Here is a 27,314-nt window from a genome sequence, read left to right on the forward strand (position 1 = left end):
AGAACGTGCAACAGGCTGGTGACCTGTCCAGGGTGACCCCGCTTCTCGCCCGGAACGAAGCTGGAGATGGGCACCAGCAACTCCCGACCCCACTAGGGTCAAGGGTGAACAGAAAATGGATGGACGGATGGATGGATATTCACAAGAAAAAGAAAATCCAGTGTGAAACGATGACAAGGAAGTTCAAAGTGCTTTACATCAATAGTCATAAAAATAAGTCTTAACTTCTCTGCATAAACTGTTTGTGGAATCAATTAATTCACTCAGGCTATGTAATGTTATTTGAAATAAAGTTTTAATAAAGAAAACTAACTCACTTTACTGTTACCTGGCAACTCACTCATTCCTTGGTTACCTAGCAACAAGCTGTTGAGTAACTGGCGCAGCAGCAGTTTACAGTTTGCCGCTTTATCCAGCCCGACTACTTATAGGTCTTGCTAAGGTATTGTTTATTAGCCTTGTTATTAAGCTGATAATACTGAAAATTGTTACAATAAATTTGGTTTTGTAATTTTTAGACATTTAAAAATGTTAATTTTTTAGACAATTTTGGCCCCTGAGGCAAAAACGATTGAACACCTCTGCATTAAACCTTATCTTGTTTCACGATGATATCAAGAAAATGTCTTTTTCTGTGCACAAAAATAAACTTACCTGTCAAGTTGTTTGTCAGTCGCCTGAGCTTGTGGCGCTCTCTAAATACTTCTGTTTGTCCTGTAAACAGACACAAAGACAGATTGGTTTTATTTTTGTGTATAAAGGCGCATGCAGAGTAGCATCTCTGTTCATTCATAGCTGAATGAATTATTCATTGGTGCTCCTGCAGACTGTTCAAGGATCAATGTCTCCGTGTTTTGAACTGATATGGTTCTCTGCAGGAGGTTAATGGGGCCATCACGACTTAATCCAATGTTGGAGGCACTTCCTGAATAAAACGCTGCGCCACGCCCTCTTGACACACTTTCTGCATGGCAGAACAAACAAGAGGAGAGAAAATCACTGCCACTTTCTCAGCTATCACAAAGGTCAAGGGTTACCAGCTGATTCAGTGACCTCTCTGGTAGATTCAGTTTTTATGGGGACATTTCAGCTTCTGTGGTTCTCAAACAAACCAAACTCTTTAAAAAACAAAACAAAAAAACTGTTCCCCTCCTCGCCTGTGGGGGCGCTGCACAAATAATCACTGAAGGAAATAACAAAAACATTTCTCTGTCGTCCGCTTGGTTTGGGTTGTGTGAATGTGTTTGGGTGAAGTGAAATCTGGTTCGGTTTGAATGCACACCTGATCGCCAAGCGGACACCAGGACTGCTCCAAAAGCAGGAAGTGGACTACAGCGCAGAGCATTCTGGGTAAATACAACCAAAACAAATGCATGAGCCTAGCGATAGCGGGAGAAATGGTTCATCGTCTTTTATCAAAGACAAAACAGAAATCCTGCAGGCGCTAAAATCTGATGCTACTCCAGTTTTGTTTAGATTTCATGAAGAAAGCAAGTTGTGCTCAGTGTTTTCTTCTGAGATGTTTGTGTCCTTTCCTTCAATGGTTCTTGGTGCAGCGCCCCCACAGGCAAGGAGGGGAACAGGTTTGTCTTTGAAGTTTGTTTTTTTTTTTGCTCAACTTGGCTACCTTTAGATATTATTTCAACACAAAAATATGATCTAATTTGATAAGACAATGTAAAATGTCTTCTGATGTTCATTCTTTTGTCTTTGTGTACATATTTTTCAAATGAAGTCCAATTTTGCTCGTAGGGACTTTTCCAACATTTCTGATCAGTTGTATGACTCAAACTTTACTGTTTAATCCTCATTGTTTTGTCGTTCCCTTATTAATCAGTGGTGGAGTTAACATGATCCTTTTAAGCGAAACTTTTTGGAGTTCACTTTTTGCAACTCGCATCCCAAGAGTTTGCAGTTGAATAAATTGAGTTGCTTCTTTTCCAGAGCGAGTGGCATCCATCATTCTGTCGGTCGGAGTATTAATGTGAACGGCATTAAATATTCAGCTAAGAGGAAGCTGAGTGTCACTATATTGTGTTTGATGATAGGAGTTTATTGATGACTCCAGCAGAAGGAGTTCATTGAAGTAGATCCAAGAACACCCCAAAAACCACTGGGAGTAATAATATTTGTCTGATATGAATCATGAATTATACATCCTCCAAAATCCTCAGAGCTCAAAGGAGTGCCTGCATGACCTCATGTTGACTGATGACTTCGTTCAGCTGCACTTTCTGGAAGTTTAAACCGGGAGAGACTGCAAGGTCGTTGGGTCAATAATCGAAGCTTTGTCGTTTCCTGTGCTGGGCTCAATCGTTAATTTGAGCGAAGAAGCAGTTGATCTTCAGGATCAATCTGTTTTTGCTCCACAGTCATGCTTAAACAGATTTAAAGCTCCTCAAGAAATGCACTTTGATGTTCCAAGCTCTAATGAAGTTGAAACGACTCAAACAAGCAGAAATAATTCACTTTGAAGCACTTTCTGGCCGCTCTGCTTCTTTTATCTTAATTCCAGTTTTTTTGTGTGTAAAAGTGGAAGTGGGGCTGAGTGGTGGATGCTGTGCTCCCATTAACCTGACACCAGTCCTCCCACCCCGCCCCGCTCTGCCCATTCGACCCATTCATTCAGGCTGCTGGAGAGGAAACTGCTGCTCCCTCCGGGACTCGGCATTATTATTATATAGGAAGCAGAGCAGGCGGCCGTCTGTTAGAGGGCAGAAAGGCTCAACATGGACGTTTACTTCTGCTGCTGATACTTTTTAGGAGGTAAGAAAACCATTTTTTGCTTATAATAATGATTTACTAACGGGTTTAAAAAACTTTTATCTTTCTACAACTTAAGACATTTCATTAAAACTGCAAATAACCAAAATGTTAAGTGGAGGTATCCAAATTATACTCAAGTAAAAGTAAAACTACTAAGACATATTTTTACTCAAAAGTGAAAAGTTCCTGGTTTTATTCAGGTCTGGAATCAGCAAAGTGACCCTGATACTATATCATATGTGATTGTTGGTAGGATGTTCTTTTCTAAAATGCTGATATAAATGTACACAAATGTTCCAAAAAGTTAGTCTAGAATATTTCACTAAAACTCTTGGGGATTAATAAGATACGTTTTGAGAAATGTTTTGGTTCAGGTGTGGTTTTGGCTTCAGAACTCCATTTTTTTCTCCAATCTAGTTGTTGAATCATAAACTTTAACTGAGGTAGTGAGTCCGTTAGCATACTAGCTTCTGTTCTGATTCTTTTGTGACTTTCTGTATGCGTTTTCAATGTGTTTTCAGAGTAGTTTGGTGGGGTATATATCTCCTGGGAAGGTGAAAGAGAGACCTGTTTTAATTAAACAAAATTACAACATATGCAATTAAGAAATTTCACTCAACTAAATAAGCTCATATAATCTGATCTTAAAACAAGAGCAAGCTTCATAATAAGATTTTTAATCTGTAGTGTTGCTAAGTGTTGAAACTGAGCCACAAATGTGTTGAAATTTGGGTGATCAACTTCTTGGAACTTTAAAAAGTTGTCATTTTTGTAGCAGTTTTTTTCTGATTTTTAAAGCGTTGACATTAATTTCACATAAATGGGAAGTTTTCCTGTCTTTCCTATTTTAATGATGGCTGGCCTGTGTGATACATTGAATACTGAAAAGTTACCTATGCTTCCTTGAACAAGTTAGCATAGGGCTATGCTGCAAACAGATGCACGATTGTACAACTGTACATTGAAAAGCAGAAGTGGAGCCTCCTGCACAACCAACAAGAATGCAGCCAGTGTTTTCTGGACAGCAAGTCAACAGAAGACTTGTCTTTTCCAGCAGCCATTGAACAGCAGTAAAAACAGCTGATCCAACGTTTTGGAGCTCCACTTGGGTTACTAGGTAACAGCACTGTCAGATTGTTGAGGATTTTGAAACAGTGCAAAAAAACACTGCCCCAAAAAAGGCCAAGTCTGCTTTTGCAAGCACTGGTGTTGTTTTTGGAAGTAGTTGAGACACAAATTTCAATACAAAAATGTGCAAAATATTTTAAGATCAACTTATACAAGCAAAGTCAAACGTAGTGACATTTGTTTTATTAAAAGCTGAGAAGTGTGGCCTGATATTTTCTGATGTTTTGCAGGAAGACAACAAACAGCGGCCATGTCAGAGAAGAAGCCTCGGGGAGCGGACACTCGACCCAAATCTGGCCTCCGCAGCTGGAGCGCCGACAGACAGCTACATCTGGCGGGGTAAGAAGCGTTCCCGCAGCTCCCGCAATGGATCCAGTCCGGTGGGTCAGAGGCCGACGGTTCCGAAGAGCTCGGCATGCGGTCCACTTCTTTTTCCAGGCGGCGCAGAGAGCGGAAGTGCAGCTGCAGCGCTCTTGGTGACTCCCTGATGGCTGGAGATGTGGACGGCGTGTGCAGGAAGGCGCTCCACCGGCGGTCTCTGAGGCAGAAGTTTCAGGACGCCGTGGGTCAGTGTCTCCCTCTACGCCATCACCACCACCACCATTACCACCACCCGCCCGGCTCGTCTCGCCCTTTCTCTGTACTGTTCTGGTCCAAAAGGAAGATCCACGTCTCAGAACTCATGCAGGACAAATGCCCGTTCTCTCCCAAGTCTGAACTGGCCAAATGTTGGCACCTTATTAAAAACCAGGTGGCTCATCCAGGTTCCCTGAAGGACATGGAGACCGCTGAAGCCCCCGCGTGTCGTCTTCCTCTTCGCCGCCGCAGACTCCGCTTTCCTGGGAGGACATCTGCTGCTCGCCCGCGCCGCTGGAGGACTGGGAGCCGTCCTGCCTTCACGGCAGGCCGGATGGCGCCTGTGGCAACACTGACTACATCCTGGTCCCCGATCTGCTCCAGATCAATAACAACCCGTGCTACTGGGCGTCCTGAACCGCTTCGAGGCCGAGGAGCTGCTGGCTGGCCAGCCGGAAGGGACGTTCCTCCTGAGGGACTCTGCCCAGGACGAGTTCCTGTTCTCCGTCAGCTTCCGCCGCTACAGCCGCTCTTTGCACGCACGCATCGAGCAAAACGGCAAGCGATTCAGCTTCGACGTGCGCGACCCGTGCATGTACCGGGATGCCAGCGTGACGGGCCTGCTGAGGCACTACAGTGACCCGGCCACCTGCCTCTTCTTTGAGCCGCTGCTCTCCAGGCCGCTGCCCAGGACCTTCCCTTTCCCTCTGCAGCACCTGTGCAGGGCGGTGATCTGCAGCTGCACCACCTACCAGGGCGTGGAGGGGCTGCCACTGCCGCCTCAGCTCAGGGAATACCTCAGACAGTACCACATCAAGTGTGACGGGGCCTGCGCCGCGTCGATGCCCACAGCAGCCAACACGCAGAATCTGCACTGACTATAAGTTAGGGATGCTAACAACCAATCTACTTATGATTAATTGTTGATTTATTGGATTCAAACTAGTTCTAGTGAATTAACCAATTAGATCTTTTTTTAGTGTTGTAGTTTGGTCACCATCCAGCAGAGGGCGCCGTTGATACAGAAACAAAGATGGCAGGCAAACCAGAACAGTCTGGAGTCTGGGTTAGGGTTAGGGTTAGGGTGTGGGTGTGGAATGGAAAATGCACTTTATGCTGTTCTGTTTTGAAATATAAACACTTGGCAACCTCTAAGTTTTCAGCAACTTAAGAGGTTCATGTTTGGTTATATTTTATAAATATGTCTAAGTTTAATAATGTGAGAGAACCACATTATTCTGTTTATTCATTTATATTTAATACAGGTGACAAAAAATAAGTTTTCAATTAAAAGATGGTTTGTTTTGCTTTACTTACATCTGCATAAATGTTGCCTTTTTATAATGCAAAGACGGTCTGCCGTTGAGAAAACTCAGGCTTTTAAGAAGATGGCCTTGTCAATTTGTCATCAGTCAATCAACTTCAGATTTACTGACTATTGCATCCCAATTAAGTCCATTCTGTGGGACAATTTTATCACCGTCTCAACAAAAATTGACTCTATAATTATCTAATGAAAAAGCTACAGTACAGCTGACATAATAAATGATTGATTTTGTAAATATAAGCTCCAAAATAGCCACTTTAATAAACTGAAGCACATTGGAAAAGTATTCATAACTTAACTGATTATAGACTTCATAATGTATTTATGTGACAGATTAACACAAAATAGTGTTTAATCATAAAGTGTAAAAAATAAGCTACATGGTTGTCAACTTTTCTTTTTTTCCAACTTCTGATGTTTATTTCTATTAACATGGTGGCCACCATCAATTTATATAAAATATATATCAATATTGGCCACGCTTTTACTAATAGCAGAGCAAATTTTTCGTCAAGCTTGCTAAGTTTGTTAACTTTTTGTGCACTTGCTTTCTCCCAAATTCATTTTTCTGGATCAATTTCAAAGCGCCGGTTTACCTGTTTGTTTTGTAAACTTTCAGCTGAATAAATGTAAGTTTTTGGTTATGGACTTTAAGGATTCTTCATGTAGTTCTATTTGTGCTTATTCTGAAGTGTGAGGAGACGGTTTCTCTCGTTTCTTTTTTTCCCTCTGGTTACAATTTAAAATGAGTACACAACAAAACACGGACAGTAGAGAACAAGATACATAAATACAATATCTAAAGGCATATAATATATAACGTGTAAAACATAAACCCAAAATTTAATTACTGCCCGACAGCTGCATTTGCTTCTTCTTCTTACTGTCACATTAAAATAAAGGAAAAATAGGGCTACTAAAAGAAAAATACTTTGTGTACCAAATATTTTACATTCAAGAAAACACTTGGAAGATTTGAGACTAATTAAAAGCAAAAAGTTCAGATTTTAATCTCTAAAAATCTAGAAAACCATGCGTCCTTCTGTCCACTTATTTACTTTAATACTTATTTATTTTAAAAAGGTCAGGGGTAATTAATACTTTTTAATCACACCTTATGCCTTATTCAAGCTGCACCTTTCATCACTCCTTTCTGATCAAACTTCCCTCGTCGCTCCACGGATTGTTAAATTGTTGGACATTTTTGGTCATTTGGACCGTTATATCTCCAGATAAGGGACAAGTTGCGTTTGTTTCACATGGATAGTTAGTTTTCTAGACTGTGGCAGGCTTTCATTTTGATGCCCAATATTTATGAATCCAGTCTGCCTGAAACTAGCTTTGCATCTCAAACAGATTTCCTCCCATCGCCCCCAGAAAATGGCGTCTTTCCTCCACTTTCACTTGAGTAGATTGTCATAAAAATAGTGCAAAAACATTCCTTTGTCATTTAACTGTCAAATAAAAATAAAAATGTGTTCTTTGTAGATCATCTGATTCTTTTGGGAAGAATTTGGAATTAAATCAAATGTAATTCTGTCTTCTGGCCACAAGATGGCGACAGAACTTAGACATCATGCACTGAAACATAAGTTAGTAGCTTTGGTTTACACACAGTTGTATGTTTACTGCATTAACAGTTTTATTTTTGGGCATATTCACCTCAATGATAAACAAACCAATGAAAATACTTTCCACTGTCTCTGTGCTGTTATTGTTTTTCAGGATTTCTCTCATCTGTGGAGCGTTTTAGGTTCAGCAGCTTGAATCAGGCTTTGTTTTTGTTTCTGCTGTCATCTTTAGACAAGCTAATGATATGGAAAATGTTACTTAGAAGCACCTAGCTGTGAAAACACAACAAAGAAACAATTCATCCACCCTTCTTTGCAAAGGACGGCTTAAATGCCAAAGCAAATTGAAAGATAAGGGCATGAAAGATTTGCTTTTGATGGGATTCACTTTTTTTGTGAATGTATGTATGAGTCACACACACACACACACACACACACACACACACACACACACACACACACACACACACACACACACACACACACACACACACACACACACACACACACACACACAACAAACTCATAGTAGGAAAATGACCTCCAGGGATTTTATTTGTCCCCTTTTATTGAAGAGCATAGCTTGATGTTTAAACGTTTTCGGAACCTCAATCCATTAAATCAAAACAATTATTTATCCTCTATCCTTTTGTCGGACTTTATGCTGTTTATATTGTCGTTTTACAAAAAAACCTAACTTCTGTTTTACACAATTAATACCTTTAAAACTTCTTAATTTATTCATGTTTCAAAAGCTTCTATGTGGAATAGGATAAATGAAACGATTATCCTCCTAATGCCTCTTATGGTTTTCACAGGCGTATTTTATGACAGTGCTGTCCTCGACATAAATTTTGATTTTCCACCAGCTAGACAGATAACGACTAAATAACCAAACTTATCGTTCTTTTTGGTTGCTTATTGAATAATGGCCTCCAACCTCTGTCTTCACTTTGGCCATCGTTAACTGAAATTAGCAATTAAAAAAAAATAAAAAATTCATAATTAAATGACTTAAACATACAAATTATTTACACCACGTTAACACATAACAAAGAGACAATTATTTTCACCATTAACCAATACTCATGAACAAATCTTGTCTGAAACCCTCAACGTATCAATAATTGGCTTAACTTAGGAACTTGTCTGTGTTACGTTCCACCATCTTGGTGAAATATTAATGACACCTTGTGTGATCTGGAATCAATTCTTCACATTTCTAAGCTAATTTTTATTACCAGATACATGATGGATTTGTTTTCTTTTTTTTTTAGCTTCACCAAACAATGTAACAAAATATCGACCAGGGGAGCCCCAGTGTGGTTTTGAAAAATTTGCTGGTCCAGTTTAATTTACAAAAGGCACCATAAAGCCTGAAAGAGACATTTATGCCACTAGATGTCACTCTTTCATCTTTTTGAGATTATGTAGACAAATAAGGCAAATAGAAATCGCTTGTTTACAAAAACTAATACATATTTAAGGGAAAATAGTAAAGCTCGTAAAACTCTACTGTTTTAAGTTGCACTTTGTTGTAATGAGATAAATATATGATCATGAAATGAAGAAGCCTTTCTTTTTGGGATTCCTTTAAGTGCCAGCAGGAACTTGGACACTGAGGAGCCTTTTGTATTGATTTTCCAGAACCGCTATATTAAATATTAATGACACCTAATATGATCTGGAATCAATTTTTCACATTTCAAAGTTGATTTTTATTACCAGATGCATGATGGATTTGAAATCCATGTGGAAAGAATGACAATTTAATCAAACTTTGTGATAGAGTAGACATGCTTTTTATATTTTTGCATTTTTATGAGCCATCTTTAAGTCTGGAAATACTGGACAGATTGAAATTCAGTTCTAACTAATTAAGACTATACCAGCTAAATAAATAAAGATATTCTGTATTTCATGCCTAAATTACAAATATATAATAACTGCATTCATTTTCAATCAATGAACTGTATTTCTTATTACCATATGAAGATTTATTTATCAATTAAATGTGTGTTTAATAAGTGTTTTTTTTTTCTCTATGAATGCATTAATAAAAAAGTAAGCAGCAAAATCAAAATAATAAGAAAAGACAAAACATTTCATATATTTCTGACAAAAATATCGTTTTAACTCTGGGGTTTTCAATGTTTCGTTGAGTTTAAATTAACTTTAAATGTTTGAGTTTCTGTTTAATATAAAAAATTTTCGCTGGAAGTTAGTGTGAAAAGAAAGTAATAAAATTAGCAAAATTCTTTGGTGGGAGGGGCTTATGCTGTTACGTCATGACGTCTCCGGCGGGAGTTGTGACGCACGGCTTCCTTGTTTTTAATTCGGCGCGGGAGTTCCATTGAAGGAAGGTCAGAGCGTTTTTGCTAACTTCTGTTTTAAACCGTGTTCAAGCTGTCAGGACAACCGCTTTGAGTAGTTTGAGTTCAATATCTGCCGTTTGTGGACCTCACCGTTCAGTTTAAAGAAGTTTTAAACATATATATTTAAAACTTAGCGTTAGCTTCGCTGCTGTTAGCTGAACTCAAAAATAGCATTGGCAGCTACCATAACTGTGTTCTACAGAGCTGTGTAACGTATTAAAGTTTATATTTTTAGTGATTTCTTTTATTTGTGTGTTCAGTCCGGTTGGTTAAAATGCCCTGCGAAAGGAAGCCGATGCGCTACGGCCACTCGGAGGGACACACGGAGGTCTGCTTCGATGACACCGGGAGGCAAGTTTATCCATTTCCTGTAAATATGAGGAGATTAAAACCATAAATACTATGACTTGGATCAGTTTAGCTGCTGGACTGGTTTTCTGCTGGACATGTGCGCCGTCAAATCCCCTCTGAGTCCACAGATCTGCAAACAAGATCCAACGGAAAGTTGAAAATGGATGTAGTAGGTTGTTCTTGCAACCTTATTTATATATTTCTTATATATATATATATATATATATATATATATATATATATATATATATATATATATATATATATATATAAATAAGTAATGTTTTGGATTTTATTTAGGTCAATCAGAGTAAAGGGGGCAGGTTTTTCATTTTGTGAGACTGTTAAAAACACATTCATTTTTAATATGAATGTTTAAAAAAAAAAAAGGTAAATTATGGATTTCTAGAATCTTAATGTCATTTAAGGACAAAATTAAATTATTTTCCAGGTATATCGTAACATGTGGAAACGACGGCGATGTTCGGATTTGGGAAAGCCTGGATGATGACGATCCAAAGTTCATCACTGTCGGGGAAAAGGCTTATTCCCTGGCACTCAAGGTTCGCCACATCTGTCAGATTACAGCCTTCAGGTTCTCATTAAAACTGATAAATCTGAGTGTGTGATTGTGGAAAACTTTTGTTTCCCTGCAGAAAGGCAAGTTGGTGACGGCGAGCTCCAGCAACACAGTGCAGATCCACACGTTTCCCGACGGCGATCCGGATGGCATCCTGACACGGTTCACCACCACGCCACTCACGTCACCTTCAACCGCAACGGCACCAGAGTCGCCGCCGGGTCCAGGTGACCAACACCAGAAATGACCGAGGGATAATTTTATTATGAATGTTTTGTTCCCAAACGGCTGGCTACTTCTCCAGTTAGTGTTAGAAATCAACTGATGTGGGTTCTGGTTTAAGACGTTCCAATGGCTTAAATTACATGACAATTATTTTTGATTTTTGTTGTATTGGTTATGAAGTGGGGACTAAATTTTCATAATTTATTTAACTCTTTGGGGATAATAATCTTTTTCTTTCTTTTTTCTTTTTCTTTGGAACTACGGTCCAAAAGTCCAAATTTTGTTTCATTCGACCATCAAAACTACAAATAAACATTAATCGTTTATTAAATCAACTAGTAATATGTTTATGTTAATATCTCTTCTTGAGAAATTAAGTCAGTATTTCACATATTTTATTTTTCTATTCAACAACTTAAGAAGTTCCTCTAATATTTATGATGTGACAAAATCACATTTATTCAGTCACTATTTAGTACAGCAGATACAAATAATGGAAAATTTAAATTATGTAGCCGCTATGTGATATGGACATATCGGCCATATTGACAAGAGAAAACTAAGGTTTTTACAAAATGGCAGTTTATCAAATTTTTGGGATCATTTCAAATTCAAAAATGTTGTATTGAATCCTGTTATAACACCTATACATTCAAATTCTTCAAATTGTTATTAGAAATGGTGACGGCTAACATCAGTCATCTTTAGATTAACTCATCGACAGTTTACACAAATTAATCAAATTTTAAAAAATGAAAATGAGTTTTCTCTTCTTGTGTGGATAATTTAATCTGATGGGCATGAGAAACCTTATATTTCTGCTCCAGAGACTTTTCCACATGTCGGTTTTACTTTGTGAATCCGTGCGTGTCTGCTCCGCTGTGATTTGATTTCATGCTGCTGCTGCTGCTGCTGCAGCTGAAACCCACCTGGCAGACAGAGAGCGCCTCTTCGGGTTGATTGGCTGTGATTGGAGCAGGATGTGCGTTTCCTGCATGAATTGATTTGTTTTGAGCAGCTTGATCACAACAATCGAAGCTCAGGACATGAAGCTGCATCTATGTTGCTGTTTTCCAGCTAATGAGGCCTGTTGTGTTATCGATCCATCAAATTCTGGCTTCGCCGCCGCCAGAGGAGGAAGTCTGGATTCTTTTTCCTGTTTTCTCTCACTGTGACGTCATAAAGTTATTATTCTCCTGCTTTTATTTTTTTCTACTCAGTGACTTCATGGTGAAGGTGGTGGAGGTGTCGGACAGCAGCCAGCAGAAAACACTGCGGGGTCACGAAGCGCCCGTCCTCAGTGTGACCTTTGACCCAAAAGATGAATACTTGGTGAGAAAAACCAGAACTATATTCTTCATTAGATTTTTACTCAGACATTAGCTGCATATTTTCTTATTTTAATGATAATTATTTCATTTGTTTGCTATATTTTATTTTAGTACATCTATTAATAGAAATGGTACAAATGCATTATAATTTTTAAAAACCTTTTTTTATATTACCAGGAATAAGATTAAATTATTAAACTTCTTTTCAAAGTTTTATTTTAGTACATGTAGTAATAAAAATGGTAACAATTATCTCTAATTATTTTAAAATATTTTTTATAGTATTATTACGAGGAATAACGATAATAATCCAAGTGCAATAAATATATTACAATGCTTTTATTACAGATTAATCATCATAATGATACTTTCTACAATTATATTCCGATATTTTATTGTTATATTACACCTGAAATAAGATAAAACTAACTTAAAATAACTTTTAAAATATCTTTTTGTGAGAAAAACAATCTGCCAACAGAACCAGTCATTTTTAAATCAATTTGAATGAATTATTTACTTTAAAAAAGCTGCTATATCCTGCTGAGCAAAGTTATATTTGCACTAAATATTTCCACTAGAAAACAGGAAAAATATTTAGTAAAATTTTGTGTTTTGCAGTGTTGATGTTTTGGAGATCAAATTAGGAAGTAATTTTTTGGACATAAATTTAGAGCCATGTTCTGAAGTGATTCTTATACTTGAGGGGTAAAGATAAAGTTGTTTTTTTTATTAATCAAATCTCGTCTCTGTCAGGCGTCTTCCAGCTGCGACGGCTCGGTGGTCGTGTGGAGCATCGAGCAGCAGGTACGTCTGATTCCTGACGATCCAAAACAACTAAAAGTTGTGACTTTTTTATGCTTCTCAACAATAAACCAGGTTGGATACTTTAAGTAAAAGAGTAATATGGTAAAAATAATAAGTATAAATTATTGTAGATCCTCATTAAAGAAAGGAAATGTTTCCACTGAAAATAATGAAACATTCGTTGTATAGTTTGGCCAATAAAAATTATATTTAGGTCATTTTGTTGAAAAGTATGCAGCTAAGTTCAATAAAATCATTAAAAACAGAGTCTGGGTATTGAACATTTTCAATTCTAAGATTTGTATTGCTCTGTAATAATTTTACCCTGATTAAAAATAAAAAATATGAAAATCTGCTGTGATTTGAGGCAATTTGTACTATTTTGAATTGGACTTAGGCCTGTCATGGTAGTAAATTTTGCTTTAATTTATCCCAGAAGTTGTTGTGATAAACAATAATATTGTTGTTCTGAGATCATTTTCCAGTAATCTAATCAATTGTAATCCATTTGCAGTTTTCAATAAACTTTAAATTGTAATGAATATTCAAAACTGGAGCTGGAAAACATTTTAAATATCCAGAATAAAGAAACAAAACAACAAATAAAATGAATCATAAAGTTTCTGTAAACAAAATTGTCCTTCAAAAAATGGTTTAGTTGAGGCCAAAAGACCAGACCGAAAACTTTTTATCATCCAGAGAGAAATGAGAAAAACAATGCTTTAATTTATCACATTATTGATTGTTTATTGTGACAGGTCTGATTTTAGTTGTGGATCCCGTTCCTTCAGTTTTTGTCATTTATAATTTCCCCGTCTCCTCGCAGACTCAGGTGATCAGCTGGCCGCTGCTGCACAAAACGAACGACGTCAGCAACGCCACGTCTCTGTGCCGTTTGGCGTTCCAGCCTGCAGCTGGGAAGGTCGGTCGGCCGGGATTCGCCGCGCGGGCCAGTTAAAAAGAGACAAATGATCTGAAAAATGTTTTCCATGTCAGTTTTTAGCTGTTCCAGTAGAATCCAGAGTTCACCTGTACGAGCGGGGATCATGGGATCACGTTGGCTCGCTGTCCGACGAGCTGCTCACTCAGGTCAGAGCAAAACCTGCTGCACTGTACAAAATTATTTACTTTTAGTTTGGGGTTTTTGGAAAGTGCTTGATACTGAAACTGCAGAGTTTTGTAATAAAGTCAAATATTTGATTAAAAGCCTAAATTTGGGAAACGTTATTTACAGTTAATACCAGATATTTTAATACACTGCCAAAACCCAACAGAGCTGAGTTTCTTTGGTCCAGTTTCTAGTGCAAATATCTTAGTGCACATGAAATAAAACAAAACTAACTTACAAAAAACTTTTTAACAAGAAGTAGCAAATAAAAAATAATTGGTAAGACTTTGTGTTTTTGTAGTAGAGGTTGAATCAGACTAAGTATTCTTGTTTTAGGTCAGTTACACTCACTAAAATTATTTCTATTTATCAGAGAACAAATCCTAAAAAGTGTTTTAATTTCTTGTGAAAATATCTCAAATTTAAAAATCGGATTTTACGTCGTTATTGAACTTGAGAGATTTTTTTTTTGTTTTATTTCCAAACTAATCAGATGGAGACAAAACAAAATGTACAAAACTATCACAAGATGTTATAACTACTACTAATAATTGATCTCAATTAATAGTGAATTGAAACTGTCGTTTATCTTGTTTTTATCTCCAAAGTGATGCTGGAAAATTTTGAAAACTTACCTTGAAAGTGCTTGAATTTCATGTCGGGAAAAGTGTCTGAATGGGAACACTGGTTCAGCTGGAAAGTTGCGTTCTGGTGGTTTATTCCTCTTTAATAGTTATTTTTCTCTCTGCAGCCCGTGAACGTGGCGGCCTGGTCCCCTTGCGGCCGCTTCCTTGCAGCCGGCGCCGTCGGAGGTTTGCTGACGATCTGGGACGTGAGCAGCCGGCTGGTAGTGGAACGGTGCGGCCCAGTCTCTCTCTTAGGAACCGTGTTTATCGTCGTCGTTCTTAGAGGCAGAATGTGTTTCCTGCAGGCAGAAGCACGAGAAAGGATTCACGGTGTGCAGCTTGGCCTGGCATCCATCCGGCAGCCAGATCGCCTACACGGACACAGAGGGCTGCCTGGGCCTGCTGGACGGACTCGGCACCTCCGGTACCGGTACCGGCTCCGGCCACCAAGGTACCGCCCACCTTCCACCTCCACTCTAACACTCACTGCTGTCTCCCTCACCATGCAGGAAGCTCTTCCTGAACTCGTTAACCAATTTTTTATAACATATTTGTTGGTACTTTCAGGTTTATTCATTTAAATAATATTTCTAAATAAATTTGTGCAGTTTTACTAATTTTATGTAACATTTCTGATGGTTTTGCACAAGTTTGACTGATTTTCAAATAAAATGTATCATTGTATTTGCATGACTCCAGTCATTTTAAATCACATTTCTGTTGGTATTTGCACATCTTTTATGTTTGCACAAAAAATATTTTTTAATATACTTAAGGAATATATTACATTTTTAAAAATATATAATTGCATATATATAATTTTGATATATATATATTTTGTAAATTTTTAAAAGTTGTCCCCACCATCCCATTCTGCAGATTCTTTTGGATTTAGGGTATATTATTCTTGATAACTGCACAAGTTTTTTAATTTAGTTTTCATATATTTTTGTCTATGTAATCCCTCAATTTTTTTTGTTGCATTTTTAGCCAAATCTATCAGGCTCCTGCTTTGCTCAGTTTGTTCCACCAATTAATTCAAGACGGTGAGATTAATTTCCGTCCAACAGATTGACTGCATGTAATTTCTGTTTGGTCTTCAGGCTCCAGCTGCGAAACCTGCTAAAGGCTTCGACGACCTGTTTGACGAGGATGATGACAGACCGATGGATGAAGGACTCAGTGACGCCAATTCACCGGTAAAGAAGGCGGCGGAGGAAGAGGACGATGACGACTTCCTGATCCCGTCCACGGGTCGAGTGAGGAACAGAGGCGCCATCCTGGACGATGAGAACTCGCTGGGTGAGGAAGAGTCGGATCGTTTCAGATGCCGTTTAACTACAAGAGCAGAAAACACGACTCTGAGACGCAACTGTGAAACAGGAGCAAATATCTGAAACAACTTCCTGGACTTTGAGGTTATATTTCACATTTTGCACGTTTTATTCCAGTATTTATATCTAATGTAGCTGGAACTTACACGTTACATCCAGAAACTGACATGTCACGATGTTTATATTGCAGGATTCATTTCAGGAATTGCAAACTAATATCTGTGTTTCCTTAGAAAACTCAGGCTCCAAACGCTCAGCTTGTGTTTAATTAGCTGGTTACGTCCCTTAATTTCATGTTTTTGTCTGAAGGTTAATATTTGTTAATTAAAGCTAACATGATTGAATTTACTTGCATGCTACTTTCTAAAACTTTACCCTGCTTTATTGACATTTAGGCCACTTTTCAGAACTTGATTAAAATTTTTCAGAACTTTGTTGCAGCTTTTTAAAAGTAGCTCTAAGCTTAATAAGAACTTAATACTACATTTTAGATTTTGTATGCTACTTTTTACAGTGTGCAGCCTACTTTCAGCTACTTGCCTGCTACTTTCTGATTGTGAATTTTTCAGCTTTTCTTTTAACTGGTGCAGATTGTTTAAATTCCTAAGGGGGAGAACTGGCCTGCAAGTTCCAGAAACTGATCTGCGTTCTGCTTTTTAGAACTTGCACATCAATGAAAAAAGTCAAACAGGTTGTTTGATTTGAAAATGTAATTTTTGGAGTAGCATGGAAAGTACCAGATCACAAGTCACTTTATGATCCCGACTGGCTCCGTGTTCAGCGCAGTAAACACGACGGTTTGGCGAAGGATCGGCTGCTTACTGTATCTTTAATCACAATGTTTTAAATGCAACACATTCGATTCTAAATGAGTTTCAAATTGCTGTTTCAGCATAGACATGTCTGAAGTTTGTTTTGATCTTATGCTCTAATTTCAGACACAGGATCCCTAAAACTCGGTCAGGATAAGTTTGGGGACGATGATGATGACGACGCCGGCAGTTCCGTGGCCCAGGCGGCGGCGGCGCCACTGCGCCCCGTCTACGACGGCCCGGTGCCACTCCTCCCCAGAAGGCCTTTCAGCCCGGATCCACGCCAGCTCACCTCACTCACCGCTTCATGGTAGGACGCCCGACTCACGTCTCCATTTTCCCGCTGTGGGTTTCCTCCCTCATGCAGCCTAAACTGTCCAGATGTGGAACTCTGTGGGGATCGTGCGAGGCTACAACGACGAGCAGGACAACGCCATCGACGTGGAGTTTCATGACACCGCCGTCCACCACGCCATGCACCTCACCAACTCCCTGGGTCACACCATGGCCGACCTTTCCCAGGAGGCCGTGCTGCTGGCCTGTCCAAGCACCGACGACCTCGCCAGGTGAGGCTGGATTGGACGATGCGGCTGAAAAACTTATCGTGATAAAAGCGTTTCACATGAGTTGATATCAATAATTAGAGGTTTTTTGTTTCAATTATCTGAAAAACTCACTTCCAGTTTTTACTTCACGCCGTTGTTTTGTTTTTGAGCAGCTCAGAGTCGCAGTGGTGAAACCTGAAACTGCTGCTGCGCAAGTTTCTCAGCAGGTTGTTCTAACCAGAGTGTGCGATAGACGAAGCCTGTCAGTGCCAGAGTCTGACAGGTGGGTTCTACCGAGATATTTTCACCTTTTCTTTTTGTGTTTCGTTTTAATCATAAAATTAGCGTATAATTTACAGAGTATGAAATATGTAAAATTAAATTATATTTCAGTATTAGGGAGAAATTTGTTCATTTCTCTTCTGCATCTTGGCAGAAAACAAAATGTCATTAGATTTATATCCAGGGAGGACACAATATCTCAGCTTTAATTTAAAACCATATTTTATAAAAGTTCAGAAATAAAGACGCTGAGCATTATTTTGAAAGATTCCTTCTTATCCACATTGGAGCAGTTTTGCGTCGAAAACAATCGTAATAATTTCCATTTGCATGACTTATCACTTTTGTCTTTTTTTTTTTTTTTACCAAAATTTGTCTTCAATCTGCTGCTTTTGTTTCAATTAATTGTTTTTTGGAAGGACAGATTTGTTTACAGTGTCTTCATAATTCATTTTATTTATTGTGTCTGTTTTGTTAATTTATGTAGCCTTTTTGAAAATGAGTTTCGGTGTTAAATTTTTGTTAGAAATCAAAGTTTATTGATATTTGTCAATGTTCTGGTGTTACTATGGACGATGCGGCTGAAATCGCACACTCTGGTTACCTAGCAACACCCTGCTGAGTAACTGCTGGTTACCTAGCAACAATCTGTTGAGAAACTTGCGCAGCAGCAGTTTCAGGTTTCACCACTGTGCCTAATATTATTGTTTATTGCAATAATTAGTTGTCTGTCAGGATAACAGCGACATGTTATCGTGGCAGGTCTAGTAATGGCGCCTCACTAGCTTTAGCGGCTAATGGCCGCTGTTCTGCCCAGTGATGTGTGTTAACGTATTCTTCCAGTTCCAGTGAACGTCTCCAGCTTCTCCTGTTTGTTCCCAGTAAGCTGCAGTGCCTCCACTTCTCCTGCTGGGACACCAACAAGGAGTGGATGGTGGACCTGCCGCAGGGCGAGGACGTGAAGGCGCTGTGTCTGGGCAGGGCTGGGCGGCCGTCGCCACCAGCGCGCTGCTGCTGCGGCTGTTCTCCGTCGGCGGCGTCCAGAGGGAGATCCTCAGCCTGCCGGGGCCGGTGGTGTGCATGGCCGGTCACGGGGAGCAGCTGCTGGTGGTTTACCACCGAGGTACGACCCAAATACTCCAATACGGAGGTTTCCCTGAGTCCAAAGCCGCAGGATGGACTTTTCTGCAGAACATAGTTTATTTTTTCTTGTTTCTGTGTTTATTTGCCTCAATAAAATCCGTCTGAAATGTCCTGAGTTCGGTTCTTTTGCAGATTTTGTATTTACAATATCCTGATAGTTCAGATTTCATGCGAGCTCTAAGTTTTCTCTACAATGTTCCGAGAGGCTTTGGAAGAAAAACAGGCCCGCAGCATCACACGTCTTCTGCCGTACCAAACAGATTTGTTGTTGAAAATTTCAGTTTGTCTCATCTAACTAAAGTTCACAACTCCTAATTAACTTCCTGGACGTATTTGGGAAACTCCACTTGTTCGTGTTTGTGATGGTAGGATGGAAAAATCCTTTTCTGAGCTTCATTTCTGATCCACTTTCCATGTAAATGGCATCAAGTGGTTGACATGGAGACTCAGTATGTTAGAGATCTGAAAATGGCTGGGTTTTTTTGTTCCTCTTTCCCTCCTTATCCTCCTCCTCTGTGGGTTTTGGTCAGTACAAACTGTTACCTCTATCAAGATGTACAGGCTTTCAAAATGGCCGCCCTTCAATTGTTTTGTCGCTTCACCCTCAGCGACGGGTTTCGACGGAGAACAAGCTCTCGGCGTTCAGCTGCTGCAGTTGGGTCGCAGAAAGAGGCAGCTGATGAACGGCGAACCGCTGCCTCTCTCCCCCAAGTCGTACCTTTCCTGGGCCGGATTCACCGCCGAAGGTCAGAACCTGGACCAAGTTTCCCACATCTGAATGTGAGGTTTGGTTCCAGAGCCGCTTTCTGGTGTTTTCAGGCACGCCGTGCTACGTGGATTCAAACGGGCCGGTGCGGATGCTGAACCGCGCGCTGGGCAACACGTGGACGCCGGTTTGTAACACCAGAGAAACCTGCAAGAGCAAATCGGATCACTACTGGGTGGTTGGGGCGCACGAGAACCCCCAGCAGCTCAGGTGAGCCTCAAAAACTCACAGGCTGAGCGTGGAGCGTGATGAAGAAGCTTCTGCATATTACTGCTGAGGAAAAGATGATTGTATGGAGAATAAAACGTTTTATATTGAAAATAATAACAGTGCAGCTCAAAGTATTAGAATATCCCAGAAAGATTTTTTCAAAAAGTTAAACTTTTAGATTCATTACATATGGAGTGAAATATTAAAACATTTTCTTGTGAATTTTATTATTTTGGTTTAAAGACGATAAAAATTAATATTACATAAGATCAATTAAAAACAAAGTATGTTTTAAACAGCAACTAAAAAAGTATGTTCCAGTCTATCCTGACTAGCAATTATTTTAGTTATTGATTACTCTATTTATTAATCAAAAAATCAGATTAAATAAAATGTGTCACATTAAAAATAAAAAATCTACAATAATCAAACATCTATAGAAGATGAGGGTCGCATAAAATTGTTTTTTCTTAAAATATAATGTTTTTAAATCTTAATCAATTTTTTGTCACAGATTTCTGCCCTTCATCAGATTTAATGATTTTCTCCTCTGAATTATGACAATTTTTTCAGAACTTTTTTTTTTTAAATCTGAATTGTGACTTCAGTCTTATGAAAATGAAAAAATCAATTATAAAAACATTTCAGATTTTTTTTTTTAATTCTCAGTGGCACCATCCTTCTTCTACAAACTCCTGTTCCAAGTTTTATAACCTTCAATTGGAGTATTAGGCTGCAAAAAATCATTCCAGTGGCAGAAAATGGCCCCTGCGCCACACTTTGAAATCGGTCCATTTCACTCATAGTGAACCTATAAAATTCACTTTTACATAATTCATGAGCTTCTTGTTTACGGTTTAAATTTTGACGTCAAGTTGATTGTTATTTTTATGTGGATGCATACAGGTGTATCCCTTGCAAAGGCTCCCGGTATCCTCCCACTCTGCCTCGGCCGGCCGTCGCCATCCTGCCGTTTAAGCTGCCGCTGTGTCAGACCGGCACGGAAAAGGGACAGATGGAGGTGAACTCAAACACGAAAACCCAACACACGTTGGCAAACGGCTTCACTCATTTCGTTCCTGAGGCATGCTGGTTTCAGGAAGTAGAACGGTTTCAGGAAGTAATTGCTGAATTGTTTGTCCTCCATTTTGTTTCCAGGAGCAGTACTGGCGTTCCGTCCTCTTCCATAATCACTACAGCTTCCTGTCCGCCAGCGGCTACGAAGTGGACGAGGCTGCGCAGACGCAGTCGGACAAGGAGCAGCAGGAGCTTCTCATGAAGATGTTTGCTGTGAGTAACATGAACCTTTACAAAAATACACATTTTATTCTTCTATTTGGGTTTTTACTGCTTCTAAAACAATAAAAACACTTTAAAAAAACATCCAGCTGTTTTTCAGCAATAAGTTTTTAATATTTTTTGTTTTGTGGTGTCTGGAAAATGAGCCATTTTAAAAACCTTCCTGATGTAACGTTGAGCAGACACTGACCTTTCACCCCGGCAAAGCCCAGCCTCGTTACCTAGCAACCCAAGCTGAGCTCTACCCGTTGCCTAGCAACCCAAGCTGAGCTCTGCCCGTTACCTAGCAACCCAAGCTGAGCTCTGCCCGTTGCCTAGCAACCCAAGCTGAGCTCCACCACTTCTGGTCAGTTTGGACAGAAATGAAAGCCAGAATAATTTAAACAGCAACAAGCAATAAATCAGTTAATTGAACGTTAAATTAAAACAATCAATAATTTCTATTTGCATAATTGATCATTTTTCTCTCTTTCTGCTAAAACTTGGATGATAAGTCTTCAGTCTGGTGATTTTTCTGAAGGATGACTTTGTTTTCAGAGATTTCATAATTCACCTTTTTAGTTGTCAGTTGTTTCATTGATTTTTGTAAATGTTCAGTAGAATTTAAAGTTTATTGATTTTTGGGAATCTGTTCTTGAATTATCACTGTAGCTGAAAATGGCCTCAAAACAAAATTATTGTTTATCGCAACAACTGCTGGGACAGTTTATCCATCCAGCAATTTATCATGACAGTCTCTTATGGCTGAATATACTGCTGTACAATGGCTGCTGGAAAAGAAAAGTGTTTTGTTGCCTTTAGGCAGAAACCTCTTGCTGCGTTTTTGTTGTTTGTGCGGGAGGCTCCACTTCTCCTTTTCAAAGATTGTATAATTTGAAGCCATTTTTATTAAAGTGTAAACGTTGAGTTGGAGTTTGAAGTGACAGAAATCAGCAGACTAAAATCTGCTGAAGGATTTTGTGAAAAAGATTAATAGACATGTTTTGTACCGACCCAACCGGCTCTTTGACTCGATGTTTGTTCCAGTTGTCCTGTAAACTGGAGCGGGAGTTTCGCTGCGTGGAGCTGGCGGAGCTCATGACCCAGAACGTGGTGACTCTGGCGATCCGGTACGCGTCCCGATCCAGGCGGATGAACCTGGCGCAGCGGCTCAGCGAGGTCGCGCTGGAGAAGTCGACCCAGCTTCAGGAAGACGAGGAGCCCGAAGAGGAGCCGGAGTTCTCCAGCGACAGACGGACCTCTGGGTAAACCGGAACACATCGCTCCCTTTCATTTAACCGCTCAATCCTTTCTATTAGATTTATTTAACAAAATTAATGATTGATCGGATTAATTGCACTGATTTAGTAACTCATTAATCGTTAACTCGACTATACTGACAAAAAATAATATTCAGAACAATAATCAAACCAAAACTATAAATAATATAGATACATTTCTCAATTAAGACAAAAACACCTTTGTCTGTAAAAATGTTTTTCCCAAAACTATTTAAGTGGAGGTTTAACTTCATTACTGTTTTGGAAACAAAATGTTTATTTTCATTATAAAAAATTAATTAAATTATTTTCTAAAATGCATCTTTAATGTATTTAAAATAGAATGTAAATAAATGAAAAATCTGCAGAATTTGGCCATTTATCAGATTAATCACCAGAACAATCGATTAATCAAATAATCATTAGTTGCAGCTCTGGATTAAATGGTCTGTAATCTGGAATTGAACAAATGTTTCCAGATTTTCTATATCCATGAACGTCCTTTAACTTTATTTGTCCAGGTATCAGCAGAGAGAAGCCTGCAACACGAGGCGGGACGAGGAGGAGGACGATGAAGAAGAGGAAGAGGACGGGAGGCAAACGGAGACCGAGGAAACTAAAAGACGTGAGTTTTCAGCTCCTTTCCTCTGTTGGCTCTTCCCAAACCGTGGATGAGTCCGGCTGACGGTTCCCTTTTGATTCTCAGGTTTGGATCCTTTCGCTAAAAAGTCGGGTTTGCCTGCGAAGCCGTCGCTGACGCCAAGTGAGTCCAGGATGCAGCCGACCGCCAGCGTGTCGTCGCTGCTTCTGCATCGTCTGTCTGGACTTCAGACATGTTGAAGTTAAACTCTGGTTAAAATAAAGATGTATCAGTTTATTAAGGGTCTTATCAAAGTTTTACTTCTGCATTGCATCAGGAAAACTAAAAAATTAAACTTCACCCATTTATATATTCATTTATTCATCCATTCATTCATTTATCTGATCAAAGCTCCTGAATCTTTTGCTTCTTTCTGATCCAGTTGGTCGAGTTGGAAGATCAAACCCCTTCAAGGTGAGAACCGCAGCGCGTTTCTGCACCAGGCTACGTTTGGGAGCGTAAACGCTAACTGTGGGTTGAATGCGATGCGTTCAGGTCGCCGATTCTGGCAAGTCGTCGTCCGGACGACCTCGAGCGTCAAACATCCTGGACAACATGAGGTCCAGCAGGAAGCTGGGTCCGCTCAGCGGGTCAGCAGGCAAAGGCCCCGTCCTCAAGCCACTGGCTCCCAGAACCAAAGCCAAGGTAACGATTGCTGAAACGATTAATCGCGATTAATCGATTGTTGTTCGATTTATTCAGCCGTTTCTAATATTGTTTAAAAAAAACTTGGAACAGTTTGTCAGATTCATCCACAAATAACTTGGTGACATCATCGTCTTTAAAACAAATTATATCCACACATAACTAACTTTAAGTAATATGGATCATATTTCCGTGTTATGACATTTTTGATCTGTTTGAGCAAAGCGGAAGGTCTTTAATTTTTATTTTTTGTGCTTTTGTCCGACAGGCTCAGTCAACTTTGCTGCAGATCTCCAGCAACAAGTCGGCCAATAAGAAAAACTCCAGAGGTGGTGGAGCCGGCCACAGATCTGCAGAAACAGCCTGACGCTGCAGCGCCACCTGCAGAAAACACAGAAAATAAGAGGTGGAGTATATTAAAGGAAGAGCAGATCAGTGAAACTTTGGCGTCTAAAAAAAGAAATTAAAAAACTCTTTTTGTTTAAAGGCCAAAAACGGGCTTCCAGTTGTGGCTGGATGAGAACCGGAAAATTATAATCGCCGATAATCCGGACCTGGATGAGGCGGACGTCATCAAAGAGGCGATGGGACGATTCAGGACGCTGTCAGCAGACGAGAGACTGGTACAAAAATATTAATTAAATTCATCCATATAGAGAAATGGTGACTGAAATCCCCAGAGAGCGTATTGCCTCTGTACGAAAGTGGAACTCAATATTCCCAGCATGGAAAGCCTGGTGGAGTTATTGTCATGATATGGGCTTACATCGTTTCTGAATGTTTTTATTTGGCATCAGTGATTTCTGTCATTTGCAGAACAAAAAGCAGTTCCCCATTTTAGTGACTCAAACTATACTTTAGCTAAGGTTAGCTAAAATGTTGCCAGTAGCTTTCGCTAACGTTTTGACTAACATTGACTCTTCATTTAGAATGCTAAACTTGGCTGTTTTATCAATACTAACTAAAATGCTAATTATAGCCACAAAGCAAATGCTGTTGGCTAACACTAGCATGTTGAATGTGAGCTCACGCCATTCAGTATGCTAACTGTAACTTTCATTAAAATTTGTTAAAATACTAATTCTAGCTATAATGCTAACATTGCATGAGGGTTATCAAAAGCATGTTGATTCATTATTGGCCCCAAAAAGTTTGGACGAAGGTCCATCTGCATTTGCTTTTGAATTAAAATTACTGGAAACTTGTCTTACTTTTTACTGTTGACTCCTTAAGAGCCACCCTCAAAATGCTTACATACAAGTCAAAGTATTTTAAGTCAAAACTTGTAAGTCACTGCCATCATGACAGCTAAGGGGTTAAAAAAAAGTGAAAATCATGATGATTAACATGATTTGTATACTATTAACCAGAGAAAGAAATGGAGAAATATGCACCATTCTTCTGAGGGCCACAAAAAGTCTGTCTGAACCACATTTGGCCCTCGCGCCTCACTTTGAACATCCCTGGTTTAGCTTTTCTACAATTTATCCCCTCCAGGTAAAACATGTAAAAATCAGTTTTAGACATGAATTAATTGGTTGTGAAAAGCAAATATTGACTGTTTTAAACCCCAGGAGCATCTGTCAGTTTTAAATGAGCAGAGCTAACGAACATTTCCAAACTAAATTTGTTCAAATGTTGGTTTTTTGGACGGTATCGCCGTCGGTCAGTGAGGAGGAAAAACGAGGGCAGCTGTGTCACAATTGAGTCGCTTCACCTTTTCATCTTCCTGCTCCTGATCTTGCATACATCACGTCCGTCAGCGGGAAACCGGATCATTCAGAACAGAAAGCGAAGAGGAGGATGAGGAGGATGAAGAGGGTCGTTGCCTGGGAACCCGATCATCCTGTGATGATGCTGTCAGCTGTTGATGTTCAGGAGAGGAAACGACATTTCTTTTCATCCGCTGTTTTGTATTTTAGGGTTTCTTGGATTAGATACTTTAAATTTAATATATTTATTGATACAAAAAAATGAACAAACACTTGCATTGGGTTCCCTTCACCAACAGGGGGCGCACAGTGTAGCAGTGCACTATTATCCTACAAACCTTTACAAATTTATCTAAATATAAAAATAAAGATTGCGACTTTAAAGAAAGATAAATATTTCTCATATTTATCTTTCTTTAAATATGAGAAATATTTATCTTTATTTAAAGAAAGTAAGAGAAAAACAAGAAAGAGCCTCAAAAAGTCTGGAAGCTAAATAAATACATTTGCGTTAAAACTTTTCTATATTTACTGAATTTACAGCCATAAGTATAATTTTTATTTCTGGCTGTGTATTTTCTGGGTTTCCATGTTTTTGTCTGGAAAATTATAGAATCTGGTGTCAGTTCCAGATCTGGATGAATATTTTAACTCCAGACTTTATTCCTGATCTATTTATTCTGAAGGTTTGCAATCAATCGATTTATCCGTTCGGCCGTCCGTACCTGAGCTTCTTTTACTTTCATTGAACTTTTACCAGGGAAATGTTTAAAATTATTTAAAATTAAAATCTGAATTCAATAAAATTACGTTTTAGCTCAAAGTTTTATTGAAAATCAACCAAGAAGTGAAAAAATGACATTTGATGTTTGATACAGACATCTGTGACCCTGAGGTCAGATTAGCAACAAGCCGCTGCTTCTCACGTCAGACTGGTTTGTTACCGTTAACGACCGCTGCTGGTGGTGTGTGTGTGTGTGTGTGTGTGTGTGTGTGTGTGTGTGTGTGTGTGTGTGTGTGTGCGTGTGCGTGTGTGTGTGTGTGTCTCCACTCAGCGGCCCGATGATTCATCCCAGATCTATTACGTCTAGGAAATGCTTCCTTTTGTCTCTGAGAGGAGAGAGAAAAATAAAATCACGAGGGGGAAGAGAGACGCCGCCTGTCAATAGTGATTAAACATGACAGGATGTAATTTCCAGCCTGAGTGTCCGTGTGCGCCGTTAGTCATCGCCGTGCAGGTGTTCGCCGCCTGCGTTGGACGATGAGTAGAAATCTCTGGGTTTTTGTCCCGAACTGCAATTAACGTCTTGGCGTCTTCTGTTTCAGTCGTGGACAGAAAGAGCGAAAGGACAAAGCGGAGACGCTGCGGACGTGAAGAAAAGAAAGAGAGCAGAAAACGACGCGGCGGAGAGCGATGAAAGTAACGCCAGGAAGAAGCCGTCGGGCCTGGACCCGTCCTCCAAGCTGTCTGCGTTCGCATTCAGCAAAAACTGAATGTTTTACCCATGAAACATGTGGAAAAAGATGTTTTGAGACGAGTTACCCGTTTCTGTGTTGGATCAAAGATTGATGGCAATCTGGTTCTTTTTTACATTCAATTTGTTAAAACTTTTCTGTATTTTAGCAATTTAATAAATATTAAAATTCAGATTCAGTGTGAATTAATTTTGTTTCTTTGCAAATTAACAATGCCTTTTGAAAAATACCCAACATTTTTAATTTTGCTCCTTTTTGTACTTTGACTTGCGTCTTAACTGCTTCTGAAAACAAGAAGATAAAAACCAAACGCACACAAGCCGGGTTTTGGAAATACCTGACGGTTTTATGGTGTCTGGAATATGAGCCGCTTGAAAAACATTTGGAAAGAAACGTCACATATCTGCAAGCACTGTTACC

General features: G+C 39.3%; 1 protein-coding gene and 1 pseudogene across 1 annotated transcript; both read left to right on the forward strand.

Annotated features, from left to right (window-relative positions):
- The first annotated feature begins 386 nt into the window (after positions 1 to 386).
- LOC129354094 (suppressor of cytokine signaling 4-like) lies at positions 387 to 5,696 on the forward strand (annotated as a pseudogene).
- A 4,000-nt stretch (positions 5,697 to 9,696) lies between these two features.
- LOC129354124 (WD repeat and HMG-box DNA-binding protein 1-like) lies at positions 9,697 to 27,066 on the forward strand. The gene is given in 30 exon segments (XM_055023613.1): positions 9,697 to 9,731; positions 10,004 to 10,094; positions 10,546 to 10,657; positions 10,751 to 10,844; positions 10,847 to 10,901; positions 12,120 to 12,231; positions 12,987 to 13,037; positions 13,864 to 13,959; positions 14,034 to 14,126; positions 14,897 to 15,003; positions 15,077 to 15,227; positions 15,875 to 16,073; positions 17,044 to 17,163; positions 17,166 to 17,227; positions 17,299 to 17,483; positions 18,627 to 18,715; positions 18,718 to 18,867; positions 19,496 to 19,633; positions 19,707 to 19,863; positions 20,770 to 20,884; positions 21,022 to 21,153; positions 22,189 to 22,406; positions 22,943 to 23,046; positions 23,128 to 23,184; positions 23,444 to 23,475; positions 23,557 to 23,706; positions 23,975 to 24,022; positions 24,024 to 24,112; positions 24,194 to 24,329; positions 26,745 to 27,066. Coding segments are annotated over 29 exon segments (3,297 nt in total). The 5' UTR covers positions 9,697 to 9,731; positions 10,004 to 10,017; the 3' UTR covers positions 26,913 to 27,066.
- The last annotated feature ends 248 nt before the right edge of the window (positions 27,067 to 27,314 follow it).

This window comes from Poeciliopsis prolifica, unplaced genomic scaffold (genome assembly GCF_027474105.1).
Source record: "Poeciliopsis prolifica strain line A6 unplaced genomic scaffold, Auburn_PproV2 SCAFFOLD103, whole genome shotgun sequence".
Classification (NCBI taxonomy): Eukaryota; Metazoa; Chordata; class Actinopteri; order Cyprinodontiformes; family Poeciliidae; genus Poeciliopsis; species Poeciliopsis prolifica.